Here is a 14,792-nt window from a genome sequence, read left to right as displayed (position 1 = left end):
GGTCGTATCTGTGGGGGAGTTTGCATGTTCTCCCCTTGTCTGCGTGGGTTTCCTCCGGGTGCTCCGGTTTCCTTCCACCGTCAAAAAGACATGCATGTTAGGGTTACTACTCCTTCCTACCTGTGCCCCTGAGCAAGGCAATGGAAAGGAGAACTGGAGTTGGTCCCCGGGCGCTGCAGCTGCCTACTGTTCCTAGTTACACAGCTAGGATGGTTAAATGCAGAGAGTAAAGGCCCTTTCTACGTATTGTAGCGAATTCAGGGGGGCAGCCGGGAACCGCCGCCGCAGCCAAGATGTACAAAAGGACCAATAAAGAGTATTCTGTTCTCTCCTTCTGTAAAGTCTACCTCGAATATTGACATGGTTATACAGCATCCCATAAATGTCTTTCTGTCAGGTGCTTTGATGACGAGCGGGAATGACTTTTAGAGAGGGAAGCGTCTGATGAGAGCCCGCTGGGATGACGTCATGCGTCCCGCTGTAGTCGTCAGGCTTTGCTAGATGAACATCATGGCTGAGCAACAACAACAACAACGACTAAGTGGCAACTCACATCCTCACTGGATGCCAGTTGCTGATTTGAAAAAGTCATAAATAAATCAGAATAGAATAAATAAATAAATAAAAATAGATATATGATTTGAAAAATAAATGAATATTTATTATATACGTTATTAAATGTGATTTGAAAAAGTCATAAACAAAAATGACATAGATAAAAATAAATAAATGAAAATTAAGAAGTCATGAGTAGATAAAAATAAAAAGTCATAAATAAAGAAAATAGGGAAACCCTTCACTGCGTTGCCCCCCTAACGCACAAAAAAAGAAAAGAAAACACAAGAGGCCGAGTTTAAAAAAAGTCAGCTTTAATGCTATCAAAGACTGAACTAAGTGAACATTTACATAAAGTTTTCAGATTTTGATATAAAAATTCACAGTTTAAGTGATGGGTAAAGTATAAATGGTCATAGACAATCTGAATAAAAAAAAAGGTGGGATTAGAAACAAACGAACAAAAACTGTGCCAATGATCATATCCGGTCCATTCAGATAACAGGAGGGTATTTGGCTTTTGAAAGGTGAACGATTGGCTAACGTGTGTGTGTGCAAAAACCACATATGCATAAAATAACACAATAACACGTTTACATTGCAAATCTTCCAAAAAATCTGTTCGGACTGGGTTGGGGTTTTTTTTTCACATTTTTTGACATATCTATATTTAAAGATATATCAGGACTATATTAACATACGTTTGACTATTTCTGGTAACTTTTTGCATGTGTTTTTATTAGCAAAACATATGTACATGTTGTCCTTGTGTATATTTTTCAAAATGTTTCACACATGTAATTTTATAAAATTGGCAAATGAGGGGTGAATATACGGATACAAAAAATGGAACCATGGTCTCAGATCCCTCCAGAATCTTTCACCTTTCCTGCTCCATCTCATTTTATGTCTTCGTTAATTTTCTTGCCTTTGAGTTTGTCAGCAAGGCACATAAATTATTCCTCCCTCATTGTCTCTCTCTCTCTCTCACTCTCTCTCTATAGATGAGCGCTTATGTTTGTTTGCATCTCTAGCACCTACAGAAGCATGAAGTCGGCTGGTCTCAGACCAGCGCTGAGGCAGGATTAAGTTGACAGAGGTAATCAGAATCAGAAGGCTCAGCTTTTGCAGATGAACCTGCACTCGTGTTGTTAGTCATTCAGTCATCCTGACCCTTGACCTCGCTGTGTTTCCTCAGTTTCTGCTGGATGGATGTCATGAAGCCAAAATTAAAGGGGGGGAAAAACTGTTTTGGTGCAATTTTATGATCCCTCCAACAATTGCAAAATATACAATATACAAAAACCAAATAAAATGCGGCACAAAATTACAAGAAAATGAGCATTACAGAAGTGGTCCTCTAGCTTCATAGAATAATACCATCATTGTTTTACTTTGCTAACAGGCTATTTGTCTAGTTTTTCCTCATTGTTGTTGTTATGGTGATGGAGGTTGATGCCCAGCGCGGACTGCTTCCTCAGGGCACGTGGCATCAGCTTCTTTTTAACAAAGAGTTTCTGGAGGAACTTGTCACTGATGCTGGAGGGGAGGTAGCTGAAGATGAAGTACATTAAACTGACCCTGGGCCCGGCGTAGTAACGCACCAGGGGCTGCGGAGACAGCAGTGCCTGGACGATGGCGTCGATCACAGGGCTGAGGTCTTCGTTGGCAGTCTTGCTGTGGTTCTGGAACAGTTCCTTTGTCTCGTTCATGTACTCTTCCCCGTACTCCTCTAGCAGACCCGGAGGCAGGTTCTGTAGAGTGTGCTTGTACTGCTGCTCCCAGTAGGCGGGGTTACTGGCCTGACCTGAGAACAGTGGAACCAGAGTTCAGTGTTAAGCGTAGAGCCTCTTACCCTTCATACCACTACAGCTTTGTATCAGTAGGCTTGCGCCCTGTCCTAGATTAGCAATGTGCCATGTGTTGGGCAGTGATCTGGGCAGTCAAAAAAGTCATACTAGAAAGTACGTTTCCTGGAGAAAATATGTGAGCTGGTTCAAAGTGTTGGTTACAGTGGTTAAAGTTTGCATTGTAAAGTGAATTTCTACATCAGACATCTCCTTTCTAGAAAATGCCAAACATGCTACAATTTATTTCAATGGCTAGATTAAAAATAAAAAAATAAAAAGTCAAACAGCTCAAAAAGTTTACAGATTTTCCAAAAAGTGAATATTTTTGCACATCGCCTTAAATAGCTGAATGTCTGAAAGAAGGTCGTACACTTAAATTTGTTGTACTAAGTTTTGGAGAGAATAATAGTAAAAAGAAGAGAACGCATTTCCTGTATAATATCTGTGAGGCAAACAAAAGTGTTAAAACGTGTTAAAATGAATACAGAAAAATATAATCGTAATAATCATTACATTTATGTGGCGCTTCTCTAGACACCCAAAGCACTCCACATTGAAGGGGGTAACAGACTTCAACCACCACCAATGTGTAGCACCACCTGGGTGATGCACGGCAGCCATTTTGCTCCAGCACGCTCGCCACACATCAGCTTGAGGTGGAGAGGGAGGAATCATTGAGCCAATTATATGGGGGGGGATGATTAGGTGGCCAGATGGAGAGAGCCAGGTTGGGAAATTTGCCAGGACACCCACGATTCTTTGAGACAAGTGCCACGTGATCTTTAGAGTCAGGACCTCGGTTTGACGTCTCATCTGAAAGACGGCATGTCCTACAGCACAGTGTCCCCGCCACTGCACTGGGATTTGATATTTGTTGTTTTTATTGGGACCAGAGGGAAGACTGCCCCCTACTGGCCCACCAAACCACTTCCAGCAGCAACTCAGTTTCCCCGGAGGTCTCCCATCCAAGTACTAGCCAAGCCCACACCTGCTTAGTTTCTGTCATTTGGCAGAGCCAGGGTACATGTTGGTATGGCTGTCGGCTGAAAATAATCAGCTGAACGCATCCTCACATCTTTTAGCTTGAATGGAGTTGGCTGAGTCGAACGTTTTTGGAGGGAATGATATCGAGAGAAAAAATGGCATGACAGAGGAAGATGCAGAGGACAGGAAGAGATGCAAACGGAAGATCTGCTGTGGCGACCCCTAACAGGGGCAGCCGAAAGTAGAACAAGAATATCGAGGGAAGAAACATTGGCAACAAGCTGAGACAGAGCATCAGTGAGCCGCGGACAATGACTCACTGCTCAAGCTGGCTTAGTGACAAGAGGACAACATTTTTCAAGCATTGATTTATATCTTGATTTATATCTTTCAAGCACGGATTTGTATATTTACTTATCACCTGAACACCCGTAACACCATCATTTTCAACAGAAAGTGCAAACGCAACAACATCACATTAAGTTCTTGGAATACAAATAAATTCTGACATAACAATTCTAACCTGAACACCAACATAACCAAACAACTGTTCCTTAAAATGCAATCTAACTTTTCTATTCTTTCTTCTCTCTCTCTCTCTCTCTCTCTCTCTCTCTCTCTCTCTCTCTCTCTCTCTCTCTCTCTCTCTCTCTCTCTCTCTCTTTTCTAAGTCAGAGTCCCATAATATAGAGAACAATTCAACATCTTAGAATAGTCCTTGCTTACGAATTGAGCCTGTCCGGTGGCTTGCACAGCCATCCCAACCGAGAGTAAGTGTGGGCTCTGGAAGGGGTAGGCTTAGAGTAAGTGTGGGCTCTGGTAGGGGTAGGGTTATAGTAAGTGTGGGCTCTGGCAGGGGTAGGGTTATAGTAAGTGTGGGCTCTGGCAGGGGTATGGTTAGAGCTGGGAGCTGGTGAGCTTGGTGGGGAAGGAGCCTCACCCCCAGTTTGCTCATGCCTCAGTTGTGTGCGCCTTGCCCTCAGGTCTGGACTGTGGTCTGGCTCATCCAGGTGAGTGCATGGTGTGTTGTCCTGGTTTGATGTCTGCTCTGCTATGCGCAGATCCACCCTGTTGCGGCGGTAGAGACGCAGCCAGGGCGCGAACCCGGATCTCCCGCACTACGGGCGACAACATTAACCAGCCAACTAAACGGTTCGAGCCGTTAGCCAAGGGCTAGCAAGTCTATTTATCGGTGCATGTTACACTACCCCCCCTTCCTTCGGGAAGGGGGGTAGTGTCTCACCATCCCTCTCCTCACACCAATGTAGGGGATTCAGGGGGCAGCCTGGGAACTGCCGCAGGCGAGACGCGAACCCGGTTTGAGCGTTTTGTAGCAACTGTACAGTCAGTCAGCAAAACTCTGTTCGAAGACGAGGGAGTTTTGAAAGATTAAAAACTGGTTCGCATCAAAAACTGGAGAATGTTCACATGTCAGTCCCTCTCACTCTTACCACAAATTTGACATTGCAAATAATCAACTAACACCAAACACAATGCCACATAAATTAAGTCTCACAACTTAACAGCAAAAAGGTGCTGTCACACAAAATAAGCTCCTACAACTGAACGGCAAAACAAAACCAGGACATAAGGCTTGGAAGAGTAGGGTAATTGGCCGGATAAGATTGGGGAGAAAAAAGCGGGGGTGGGAGGGGTACATTTTGATAACATTTCTACTGAGAAATATGCATTTTATTTTCATAATCTTTGTCAGCGAAAATTCTGTGACACCAGTTTGATCAAGTAACGATAACAATCGACAACTCTGTGATTTCACAAAGTGTGGCAGCCAAAATTCTGGGTGTTATGTTTGATCCCAGCCTTCCTCTGATAAGCACATTACAGAAATCACCAAGACCACCCTTTTTCACTTAGGTAACATAGTTCAAATTCGGCCTTTCCTGTCCATATCTGACGCAGACACTCTAATACATGCATTTGTCTCATCCAGACTTGATTACTGTAGTGTTCTGTGCAGGTCTGCCACATGCTAGTACTTAATGTCTTCAGATGGTTCGGAATGCTGCTGCTAGAATCCTAACTAAAACTAGGAAATTTGACCATATTACACCAATTCTTGGCCTCCTATCCATGTTAGGTCAGAATACAAGGTGCTTCTGCTGACTTATAAAATCCTAAATGGGCTTGCCCCATCATACCTGACTGATCTCCTTAAACCGTACATTCCATCTCGAGCGCTTCATTCTCAAAATACAGGGCTCCTGTGTGACCCAAAGTTAAAAAGAAGTCAGCTGGTGGCAGCAGGGCCTTTTCCTATCGGCCCCGTTCTTGTGGAATAACCTGCCTGCTGCCATCAGACAATCAGAGTCTGTTGAATCTTTTAAATCCAAACTTAAAGGTCATTTTTTTGCCTTAACCTACAACTAGTTGCCTTTAAATTGAGTACTTCACAACCTGTACTGCATGGCGGGTCAGTTTCTGTCTCAATGAATTTACCAACCACTGTTCTGCTGACAAGACTCTAGAGTATAGTATTGACTATTGCAAACTGTTCTCTTCTCTCACGTGTCTTTTCTCTCTCTCTGAATGATGACTTCTCCTTTCTGTTCTCGGTCGGCTTTTAAGCCTACTCCTTTGACCCTAAGTTATTTGATTCGTTTTTAATCATTGCATTACTTCTAAATACTTCATTCCTATTTGCTTCATTCCTTTATCCTTAACGTCGCTCAGTGAAAAATGTTAGCTAAACTGAACTGGAATATCAAGAAAGTTAACTTACTGTCATCATTGCTAAAAAGCAATAAAAGTAAAAGACATAAAAAGATAAATAACTAACCGTGTGTGCACATCAGTGGTCCATGCAGCATGTGTTAGATGATTCTTTTAATCATAGATAGATAGACAGATTTTTTGGGCCTCTTAATAGCGCCACCTGTGGATATTCTGTGCTCTTCTTATTAATCTCTCTTTGAAATGTGATCCATACTGCTGAGAGCTGTGAATTCACAAGTTAGCAATTTGTACTCAATCTGTTACTAAAGACAGACTGGTCGTCCCACATATGGTAGTCATTTTATGAGAATTTCCTTTCTGGGAGTTTTTTTTGCCATCTTGTACATGATGAGGCCAAACCACATTACACGATGCATGGCAGCAACAGAAATGTTTCTGGGTGCATTCAATGGCATTAAAACTAACGATCTAGCACTTCAACCATTGTCCAAGGCTTTCACTGTTACTGGAACTTGATCCCAGTCAAAGAGTTGGAAATCTGAAATACAGCTGGGGGTGGTCATGTTTATGGCCTTCATTATGTGGCCCAACGTTGATGACCACATCTTTTGATGGGTACTGGAATTAAAGTCCGCATCCCTCCACTACACCCACTTAGTTTCTGTCTCAACCAGTCATCTTCTGTACCCCACATGGCTTCAAAGACAATCAAAATCCAATGCATGTTAACCCCCAGGGAGTATAAGTGATAAATACAAATGTTTGTAGTATTTTGTCTCTTCATCAGTTAAGCCTGGGAAAGGGCTGGATTAGGTAGGCCTCATTTTAGGGTTTGTGTCAGGATTGTAAAGGAAGCGATTCTTTCAAGAACTGATGTTGAAAAGATGTCATCGCTAATCTGATCTGATGCTGCAGCCCTGTCATGTCGGATACATTGGACGAATCGGACAAACGATGTCGTAAAGTCTGAGCAACTTTTGATACCAGAGTGGTTGAGTCGTGATGTAATTGTAAACCCTTTACCAGTGAAGAACATGGCAGAAGATAACTTTGTAGCAGTGGACAGCAAGAAAACAGAGTTATTACATGAAAAAAAAACTATAAATGTTTTATGTTCTCTTCATTACCCGGCAAAACTCCAGCAGCTTTAAAAACGGGTTTTGTTTTTTGGGGGGGATTTTTCTCCCCAATACTTGGCCAATTACCCCACTCTTCTGAGCCTTCCCGGTCCATGCTCCACTCCCTCTGCCGACCCGAGGAGGGCTGCAGACTACCACATGCCTCCTCCCATACACGTGGAGTCGCCAGCCGCTTCTTTTCACCTGACAGTGAGGAATTTCGCCAGGAGGACGTAGCGCGTGGGAGGATCACGCTATTCCCCCCAGTTCCCCCCTCCCCTCCGAACAGGCGCCCCGACCTACCAGAGGAGGCGCTAGTGCAGCGACCAGGACACATACCCACATCCGGCTTCCCACCCGCAGACACGGCCAATTGTGTCTGTAGGGACGCCCGACCAAGCCGGAGGTAACACGGGGATTCGAACCGGCGATCCCTGTGTTGGTAGGCAACGGAATAGACCGCTACGCTACCCGGACGCCGCAAATGTCTTTTAAATGCAAAAAGCAGCCGCAGCAATATAAGCTTTTCGATTAGAATCGATCCTCGCAAATTCCCGAAAACCACATGAACGCAGCATACCTATATCTATAGAGCCCCTACCTGTTCTGCTCGTTTGCCTCTAGAAACCTTACATTCTGCAAGCCACCGCCAGATAACAGAAAACTCACGTCTAGTTAGTACAGTCAGACAAGCTGGAGGACCTGGTGGCTCAGCAGATCAACCTGTGACACGTTCCTTCCTATGACATTGAGTTTCCCCCCCTGTCGAGACCTATACTTCCACCAGTAGCATACCGTGGGGGCCTTCAGCAACGAACTGCACCCCCCACCCCACACACAATTTCTCTACAACAAGATGGCGCCAAGGATGGTAGCCTCGGTTCTGTGCTCTCTTGTACTTGTTCGGTTTTTGTTTATTTGTTTAGTTTCTAGCGCCCACTGGCTGATCACAAAGAACTTTTTAGCCTCCAACTGTCCACTGGACAAACTTGAATAGACCTCTTTTTTTACCGACTTTAACTTGAACGTTTTAACAAAAGTCTTGCTGTAGAGGAGCTCAAGCAGGAGTCGTGACAACTTTCTCTTTCGGCTACACAACGTGCACCATTTATTCCTTCCACCATTACAACGACAACCAAAAAACCCGCGCAGCGGAAGTGCGTCACTGTAAACCCGAACCGAGGAAACAGCAGCTGTAAACTAACGTTCCTACCAGCTCAATAAGGGGAGTTATGTAGCCCCATAACCACTACCATTGCCGAGTTTTGGGCGGGGGGGGGGTGCTCGGTGCGGGCTGCGGCGGAGACGCTGATGGGGGAAGAGAGCCGGCATGCTCGTTAACCCGCGACAGCGGGCATTTTGAACCGCGCTCCCGTCAATCCACCTGGCGAATGTCCGCTCTCTGGCCAACAAGATGGATGAATTACGACTCCTAAATGGAACCCCCCCCCCCCACCCCCAGCTCTGCCGCTCTGTGCCTCACTGAAACCTGGCTTTGTGAAAACAGACTGAAGAGGACACTTCATCTGCCGCAGTCCCAACTTCTCCCAGCGGACCGCGAAGGTTGGTGTATGGATGTCACCGTGTTGAAGAAATCATGCAGCCCTCCTTTATAGACTTTTCTTTTTTATTGTAAACCATTTTATTCACCGCTGGAATTTTAATAATTCATCCTGGTCGGTGCCTATATCCCACCACAGGCTTGTGTTAAAGGGGCGTTAAAACACCTAACTGACCAAATTACAAACATGGGACGCAAATATCCGGACTCCCGACGCACAAACCTTGGGGATTTTAACAGAGCAAACCTCAGCCACGAACTGCCAAAATACAGACAGCATGTTAAATGTCCCACCAGGGACAAGAACACTCTGGATCATTGCTACCCAATATTAAAGGGCGCCTATCGCTCTGTCCCCCGTCCAGCCCCGGAACGCTTTGATCGTTGTCTGATTCATCTTCCTCCAACCTGCAGGCATAAACTAAAATATTCAAAGCCTGTGGTTAAAACTGTGAGGAAATGGACCAATGAGTCAAAACTTGAGCTGCAGCCTTGCCATGACTGCCCTGATTGGAATGTTTTTCAGGCTGCATCTAAAGACTTGGACGAACTTACTGACACTGCTATACAAATAAAATTGACTTGACTTGACTTGACTTGACTTGACTTGACTTGACTGTGACATCTTACATCAGCTTTTATAGGGACATGTGGGTGCCTACCAGTAATTTCTCTACCTTCAACAACAATAAGCCCTGGTTCACAGCAAAACTCAGGCAGCTTTGTCAAGCAAAGAGGAAGCCTACAGGAGTGGAGATAGGATCCTGTAGTATCTTGACTACATGAAACAAACACACTTGTTAACTTGTATATTGATGAAAACTTCGGGAGCACAACACAACACAGTCATCTCGGCAGGCATTCATTACACATGAGAAATACATCCGTGGAAGGTTCTAGGTAGTAATGGGTAAACCAATTTACTGCCACTGCCACTTAATGGACATACAGGTAAGTGGATCTGGTTTTTTATACAAGTTACTACAGATCCTGCACAACCAAGCCGGAAATACACTCACAAAGATCAGAGTGGCAAAAAGGTGCTACACTGAAAAGCAGGTTTTCTGCCAACGACCCAGCATCAGTCTGGAGAGGTTTGAAAGACATTACCAACTACAGGAGAACATCCCCCAACAGTGCAGGGAACCATCAACTAGCTGACGATCTAATAAAATCTGATTCTGATATGGGTGCCAATAAAGCCAACACAGCCAAATACAAAATACACTACCACACACTATATGCTCTACTGGGTGAACACTAACAAGACAGCTGATCTTCAAGCACCACAACACACACCACTGGGCACTATAGCGGCTATTGCAGCATCCCCATCAAATCTTCTGTGACTCAGCAACCAGACTGCAAATGCACTCCACATGGCACAAAAACAACTAGAAGAGTGCAGATTTCCGCCAGGCATGTCTCCTTTTCTCCGGTGCTCGGACATGGAGAATGGGCCCTTATTAAAAGACTTCAGATGTGTTTAACCATCGCGGTTTTCATGATATAAAATGTATGTCGATGAATGACTTTTATTCATTCTGAAGCAATAAAGCAACGGTAAGAAATGTTTTATTGTAGCTACTGAGGTGACTTAAAGCTGGAAATGTGATTAATCCTACTCTTGAAATTGTATTTTTGTTGCAGAGTTTTAACATTGGAATCTATGGCCCTTCCACATCTAATCTCCCTTGTCTTCTTCTTCTTTCGGCTTGTTCCCTGTTTCTCAGGGGTCACCACGGCGGATTTTACAGTTTCCATCGGTACCCTATGAGGGCACAGCACCAACGGTGGCTATTGTCAACCCGGGCCTTGACCAATCCAGTATGGAGCCTCGACCGATATGGTATGGTCTCGTCAATCCGCATACTGATTTGGCAAAATTTTACGTCGGATGCCCTTCCTGACACAACCAATAACCCTATGGATGGGGGCACAGGTAAAGCGCTTGGATGCCATCCCAGTATTCATGGACTTGTGCCCATGCCTGTCGCAAAGTCTAATCCCCTTCATGTCAGTTAAACAAACATGGTGGCGAGCTGAATAAAGCAAATTATTTTTGGTTCCTCCAGTTCCGTGCTGAGATCAGCGGTGAACTATTTGCTGATTTGCAAAATACGATCGACGTCTCGTTTACTTTCAGAACTGATGCCCGAATACATAATGGGCACTGTCGCAGCCCGATCGAAATCAACCTTGCACATGCATGGAGCAGCAGAAAGCAGCATGGGTTGAGCGAGCTAGAGAGTGAATGAAGAGAGGGAGTGGCGATAGCGAGAACAAAACATTCCGACACTACATGTACAAATTTGATTGGCTGATGATACGGTCAAAGTTGTAATCAGTTTGCAGTTTTGGGCTTTAAGGAAAGTCTAGCAATACCAATAGTACTGGTCCAGTCCAAGGGGCTGTGATGCATTTAAATGACGTAGCAAATCCCTGCTCAGCCCCACAAGAAAACAAGTGATTTCAGACACATTTCGCACACAATTCTATTCAGCTATCAAAGAAAAAATCGTGATTTTGATTTTGACAGGGCCAACAGAGAAGGCCCTGCTACTGCCTTCCACAATACAATGAGTCTCACTACAAAAGACTTTAAGACATGGAGAGTTTCATGTTTGTGTGCCCGAGCTTCACTGTTGCCTTGGAACCGTCAAGCAACTTTTGCTCAATTTAATATGTAGACCATTTTCCTAAACAAATTCTCTGACAAAGTGTATCGAATATTTCTGTGACTGCCTTGTGCCTTACTACTGACCCTCAGACAAAATGCTGTCTGTTTTGCGTTATCATGGTGATAGTGGGGCCAGGCATTCACCTAGACAACATATAGCCACATCTGAAGCAGCAAGGTTTGGCAAATACCTGACTATTTGTTTTAGACTTATTAGGTTTGTGACATAAAAATGAAAGTATTCAGTGAGTTCAGTATACTTTGTGTAATTGAGAACCCACCTCGCTACTGTTAATCACCCACTCATCCCTTAGCACTACTGGTCCCATCAGTCTGAACTATAAGTATACGTGTTGCTGGTACATTGTGCACCACTTGTAATAATATAATGTAACGATCGAAGATGACTAGACTCGCTAGTCCTTGGCTAACGGGCCGGACCCTTTAGTCGACAGGTTAACGTAGTCGCCCGTGGTGCAGGCGATCCAGGTTCACGTCCCGGCTGCAGCAGATTTCCGGCTGCCCCCTGAATTCACTACATTGGTGTCAGAAGTGGGATGGTGAGACCGTGAGGCCATCGGAAGAGCGTGTGCCCAGAGGCGTGAGGGAGCTGGTATGCTGCTCGCGGGGACGTGCTTCCCGAAGGAGGCAGGTAGTGTAACGATCACGGATGTGTAGACTTGCTAGCCCTTGGCTAATGGGTTGGACCCTCTAGACCCAGGTTCGCATCCTGGCTGCGGCAGAGTCCTGGCTGCCCCCTGAATTCGCTCCATCACAAAGTCCAAATGATAGTTTGTTAGAGGTCAGAGTGTGTCAGTATGTACTATTGTGGGACTATGTTAGTCTGTTACAGGGCCTATTATCTGTGTACCATGTGTAGCAGTATATACTGTGGTACTGTGTTGGTCTGTTTAGGGTCCTGTTGTCTCTGTTGTATCATGTGTTTAGGTATGAATATGCTTCTGCACCAGTGTAACCAGGACAAATCAGCACAAAATTGTTGTCATTTGGGAAATAAAATGACTCAGTCACTATCTGAATTTTCCTGATACAACAAACCTAATCATTCTGATCCTTTCAGACATAACTGTAGACGATGGAGAACAAACCAACTGGCTTCCAGCAGCCTCAAAGTGTACATTTTAGAGAACCATTCCCACCCTCTCTCACCTGTCTTGTAGGAAGAGGGTAGAATGATGGAGACTCGGACGCCCCAGGGCTCCAGCTCATGACGCAGGGTGTTTATGAGGAGGTTCAGCGCTGCTTTAGAAGCTCCATATGCCGCCAGGCAAGGAAAGGGCTGGTCTCCTGATCACAGGGAAACACAAAGACCGTGGTTAGTCCCATCATTGTCATTATTGTAGTAATAGCATACACAGTCCAGACAGATGAGTAAATGACCAGATCGACACAAAGACGAGGCTGCTCTCACAAGTGTTGAAGGCACAATGAGCCGGGTTTGTGGGTTGCGGTTTGTAAATATAACATTTAAAGTTGGCCCCTCCTCCCCAGCTAACGACACCAGAAGGACACGCCCCCTGACCGCAGTTGGCAGAACGCATCCCAGTGTACAGGCCAACTCCGCGTCGCTCTTCATCCACATCCTCTCCTTCAGGGCTCGCCAGCTGGTGAAGGCCAGCCCCAGGTTCACTCTCGTTTTGGAACGAGCTTCGTCCGCTTGGCATTTCGTCTCGTGATATTTGCGTCTTTTCGGCGCCGTGTCCGCCATCGCCGTTGCTTCCTCTTGGATGCGTGCTTACCATCTCGATCTGGGACCTGGTCGCTGTGTTCTTATAGAGTCCCACTGCCCAGAGGGTAACGCCCAGAAACGTCCCGTACACAGCAAACCAAGACAGTGCAGGCAGAGGACAGGGTCTCTGCAGATACAGACACCGCCACACATGTCTAGTGGGTCGTCAGTGATGACTGAGAGGGACTGTTTTTGTGTGAGTCTATACGTTGTTTAGGAAAATCCCACTCGTTTTAATTGAACTTCAGTCTTTTTTTCACCCTGGTATAGGGCTCCTTGTGTTACAGTAAGGTTGGGTTGATGTTTGTTTTCCCACCGTGGAGCGGCAACAAGTAAATGTAACGGTTATACAGAAAATAGTGGGTCCTTTCTCCAAGCGAAGAGCGATATGTTAACACGGCGTGGTAATGAGACATGGCCTTGTCTCGTCAGGGATGGCTTAGGGCTTGCTTCTGTGTTCCAACCACAGATATAGAGAAGCCTGATAGACCAGACCTGGTGCCAGCTGGAAAGACACCGGCCTCCCTCTGGGCCCCGGGCATCAGCTCCATTTAATCCACAGAGGATGTGGAGATGAGAGGGCAGGAGACTGCCAAGTCAGCCGGCTGTTTTTAATGGATGGGTGGAAGGTGTGTGTGTGTGTGTGTGTGTGTGTTTGTTGGGGGCGGGTGTGCAGGCAGGGGTCAATTAGAGAGTAAACCTGTGGTAACTCCTCGAGACTGATGAAAGAAAAGCTTTGTAGAGAGCAAAGCATCACTCTGAAGATGGTACGGTAGGAGGAAGATAGGGTGGGGGTGGAGAAAGGAGTTACATTTTATATATTATGCAGGTTAGATTTCAGGGCTGTGGACTATGTGTGTGTGTGTGTGTGTGTATTGAGGGGGGGGGGGGGGTTCTGACTGGGACATTTAGTGATCCAACCCAAAGGAGTTGAATCGAGTGCAACTGGACTTGGTCTATATCTGGTTTATACCAAGTCCAGTTGCACTCGATTCAACTCCTTTGGATAACTGTGACCTGGATGAATGAGGACATTCACAGACGTGTTAGTGATCCAAGAGTACACAATCCTGCAGGAAGCGCTGGTCTGGTCTGACCGGTCCATTGACATGAGGTCCGCCGAGGCGTCTCTGAAACCCTGACACCGTCAGCTGATTAACGTGTGGGCTGAATGCAAGGATGTCCACGTAATATGACAGTTTTGGGATCGGGGATCATCCAGGCGCACTTATTTTTAGACGGCTATCAGATATGACTCGAGGTGCAGCGAACCTTGGCACCGGCCGGGACACAAAAGTCTCAGTCTTGGGACGGCGCGTCAGAGGCCGTGAGCCGCGGCTGTTCTGCAAGGAGCCACATGTTTGGGCAGGAGGGCTGAGAAGTGTTGTCGGATATACGACGGGGGAGAGTAAAATCAAAGCGTTTGTTTGCACTGGCTGCATCAGGTAGGCGGCAGCTCCTCTGGGGGTCGCTCTGTGATTGGACGCGTCAACGGAAACGTGAGAGTAAAGTTTACTGAGCTGTACCCACAACACAGGAGAGCACACCACATCTGTGCTACTACGCATATACCTACATGTCTCGGCAGAAAGATAGAGAG

General features: G+C 45.6%; 1 protein-coding gene across 2 annotated transcripts in view; it reads right to left on the bottom strand.

Annotated features, from left to right (window-relative positions):
- Window positions 1-685: 685 nt before the first annotated feature.
- hsd11b2 (hydroxysteroid (11-beta) dehydrogenase 2) overlaps window positions 686-14,792 on the bottom strand; it is a 60,556-nt gene continuing 46,449 nt past the window's right edge. For both annotated transcript variants that reach the window (XM_056278528.1, XM_056278529.1), the window contains 2 exons: window positions 12,613-12,750; window positions 686-2,362 (listed from right to left, as the gene is read on the bottom strand). In XM_056278528.1, coding sequence (XP_056134503.1) covers window positions 1,962-2,362; window positions 12,613-12,750 — 539 coding nt within the window. In that variant the 3' untranslated portion in view covers window positions 686-1,961. The remainder of the gene's footprint in view (window positions 2,363-12,612; window positions 12,751-14,792) is intronic.

This window comes from Lampris incognitus, chromosome 4 (assembly GCF_029633865.1).
Source record: "Lampris incognitus isolate fLamInc1 chromosome 4, fLamInc1.hap2, whole genome shotgun sequence".
Taxonomy (NCBI): Eukaryota; Metazoa; Chordata; class Actinopteri; order Lampriformes; family Lampridae; genus Lampris; species Lampris incognitus.
Note: the sequence above shows the minus strand (reverse complement) of the source record. Positions and strands in the feature narration are given on the sequence as shown.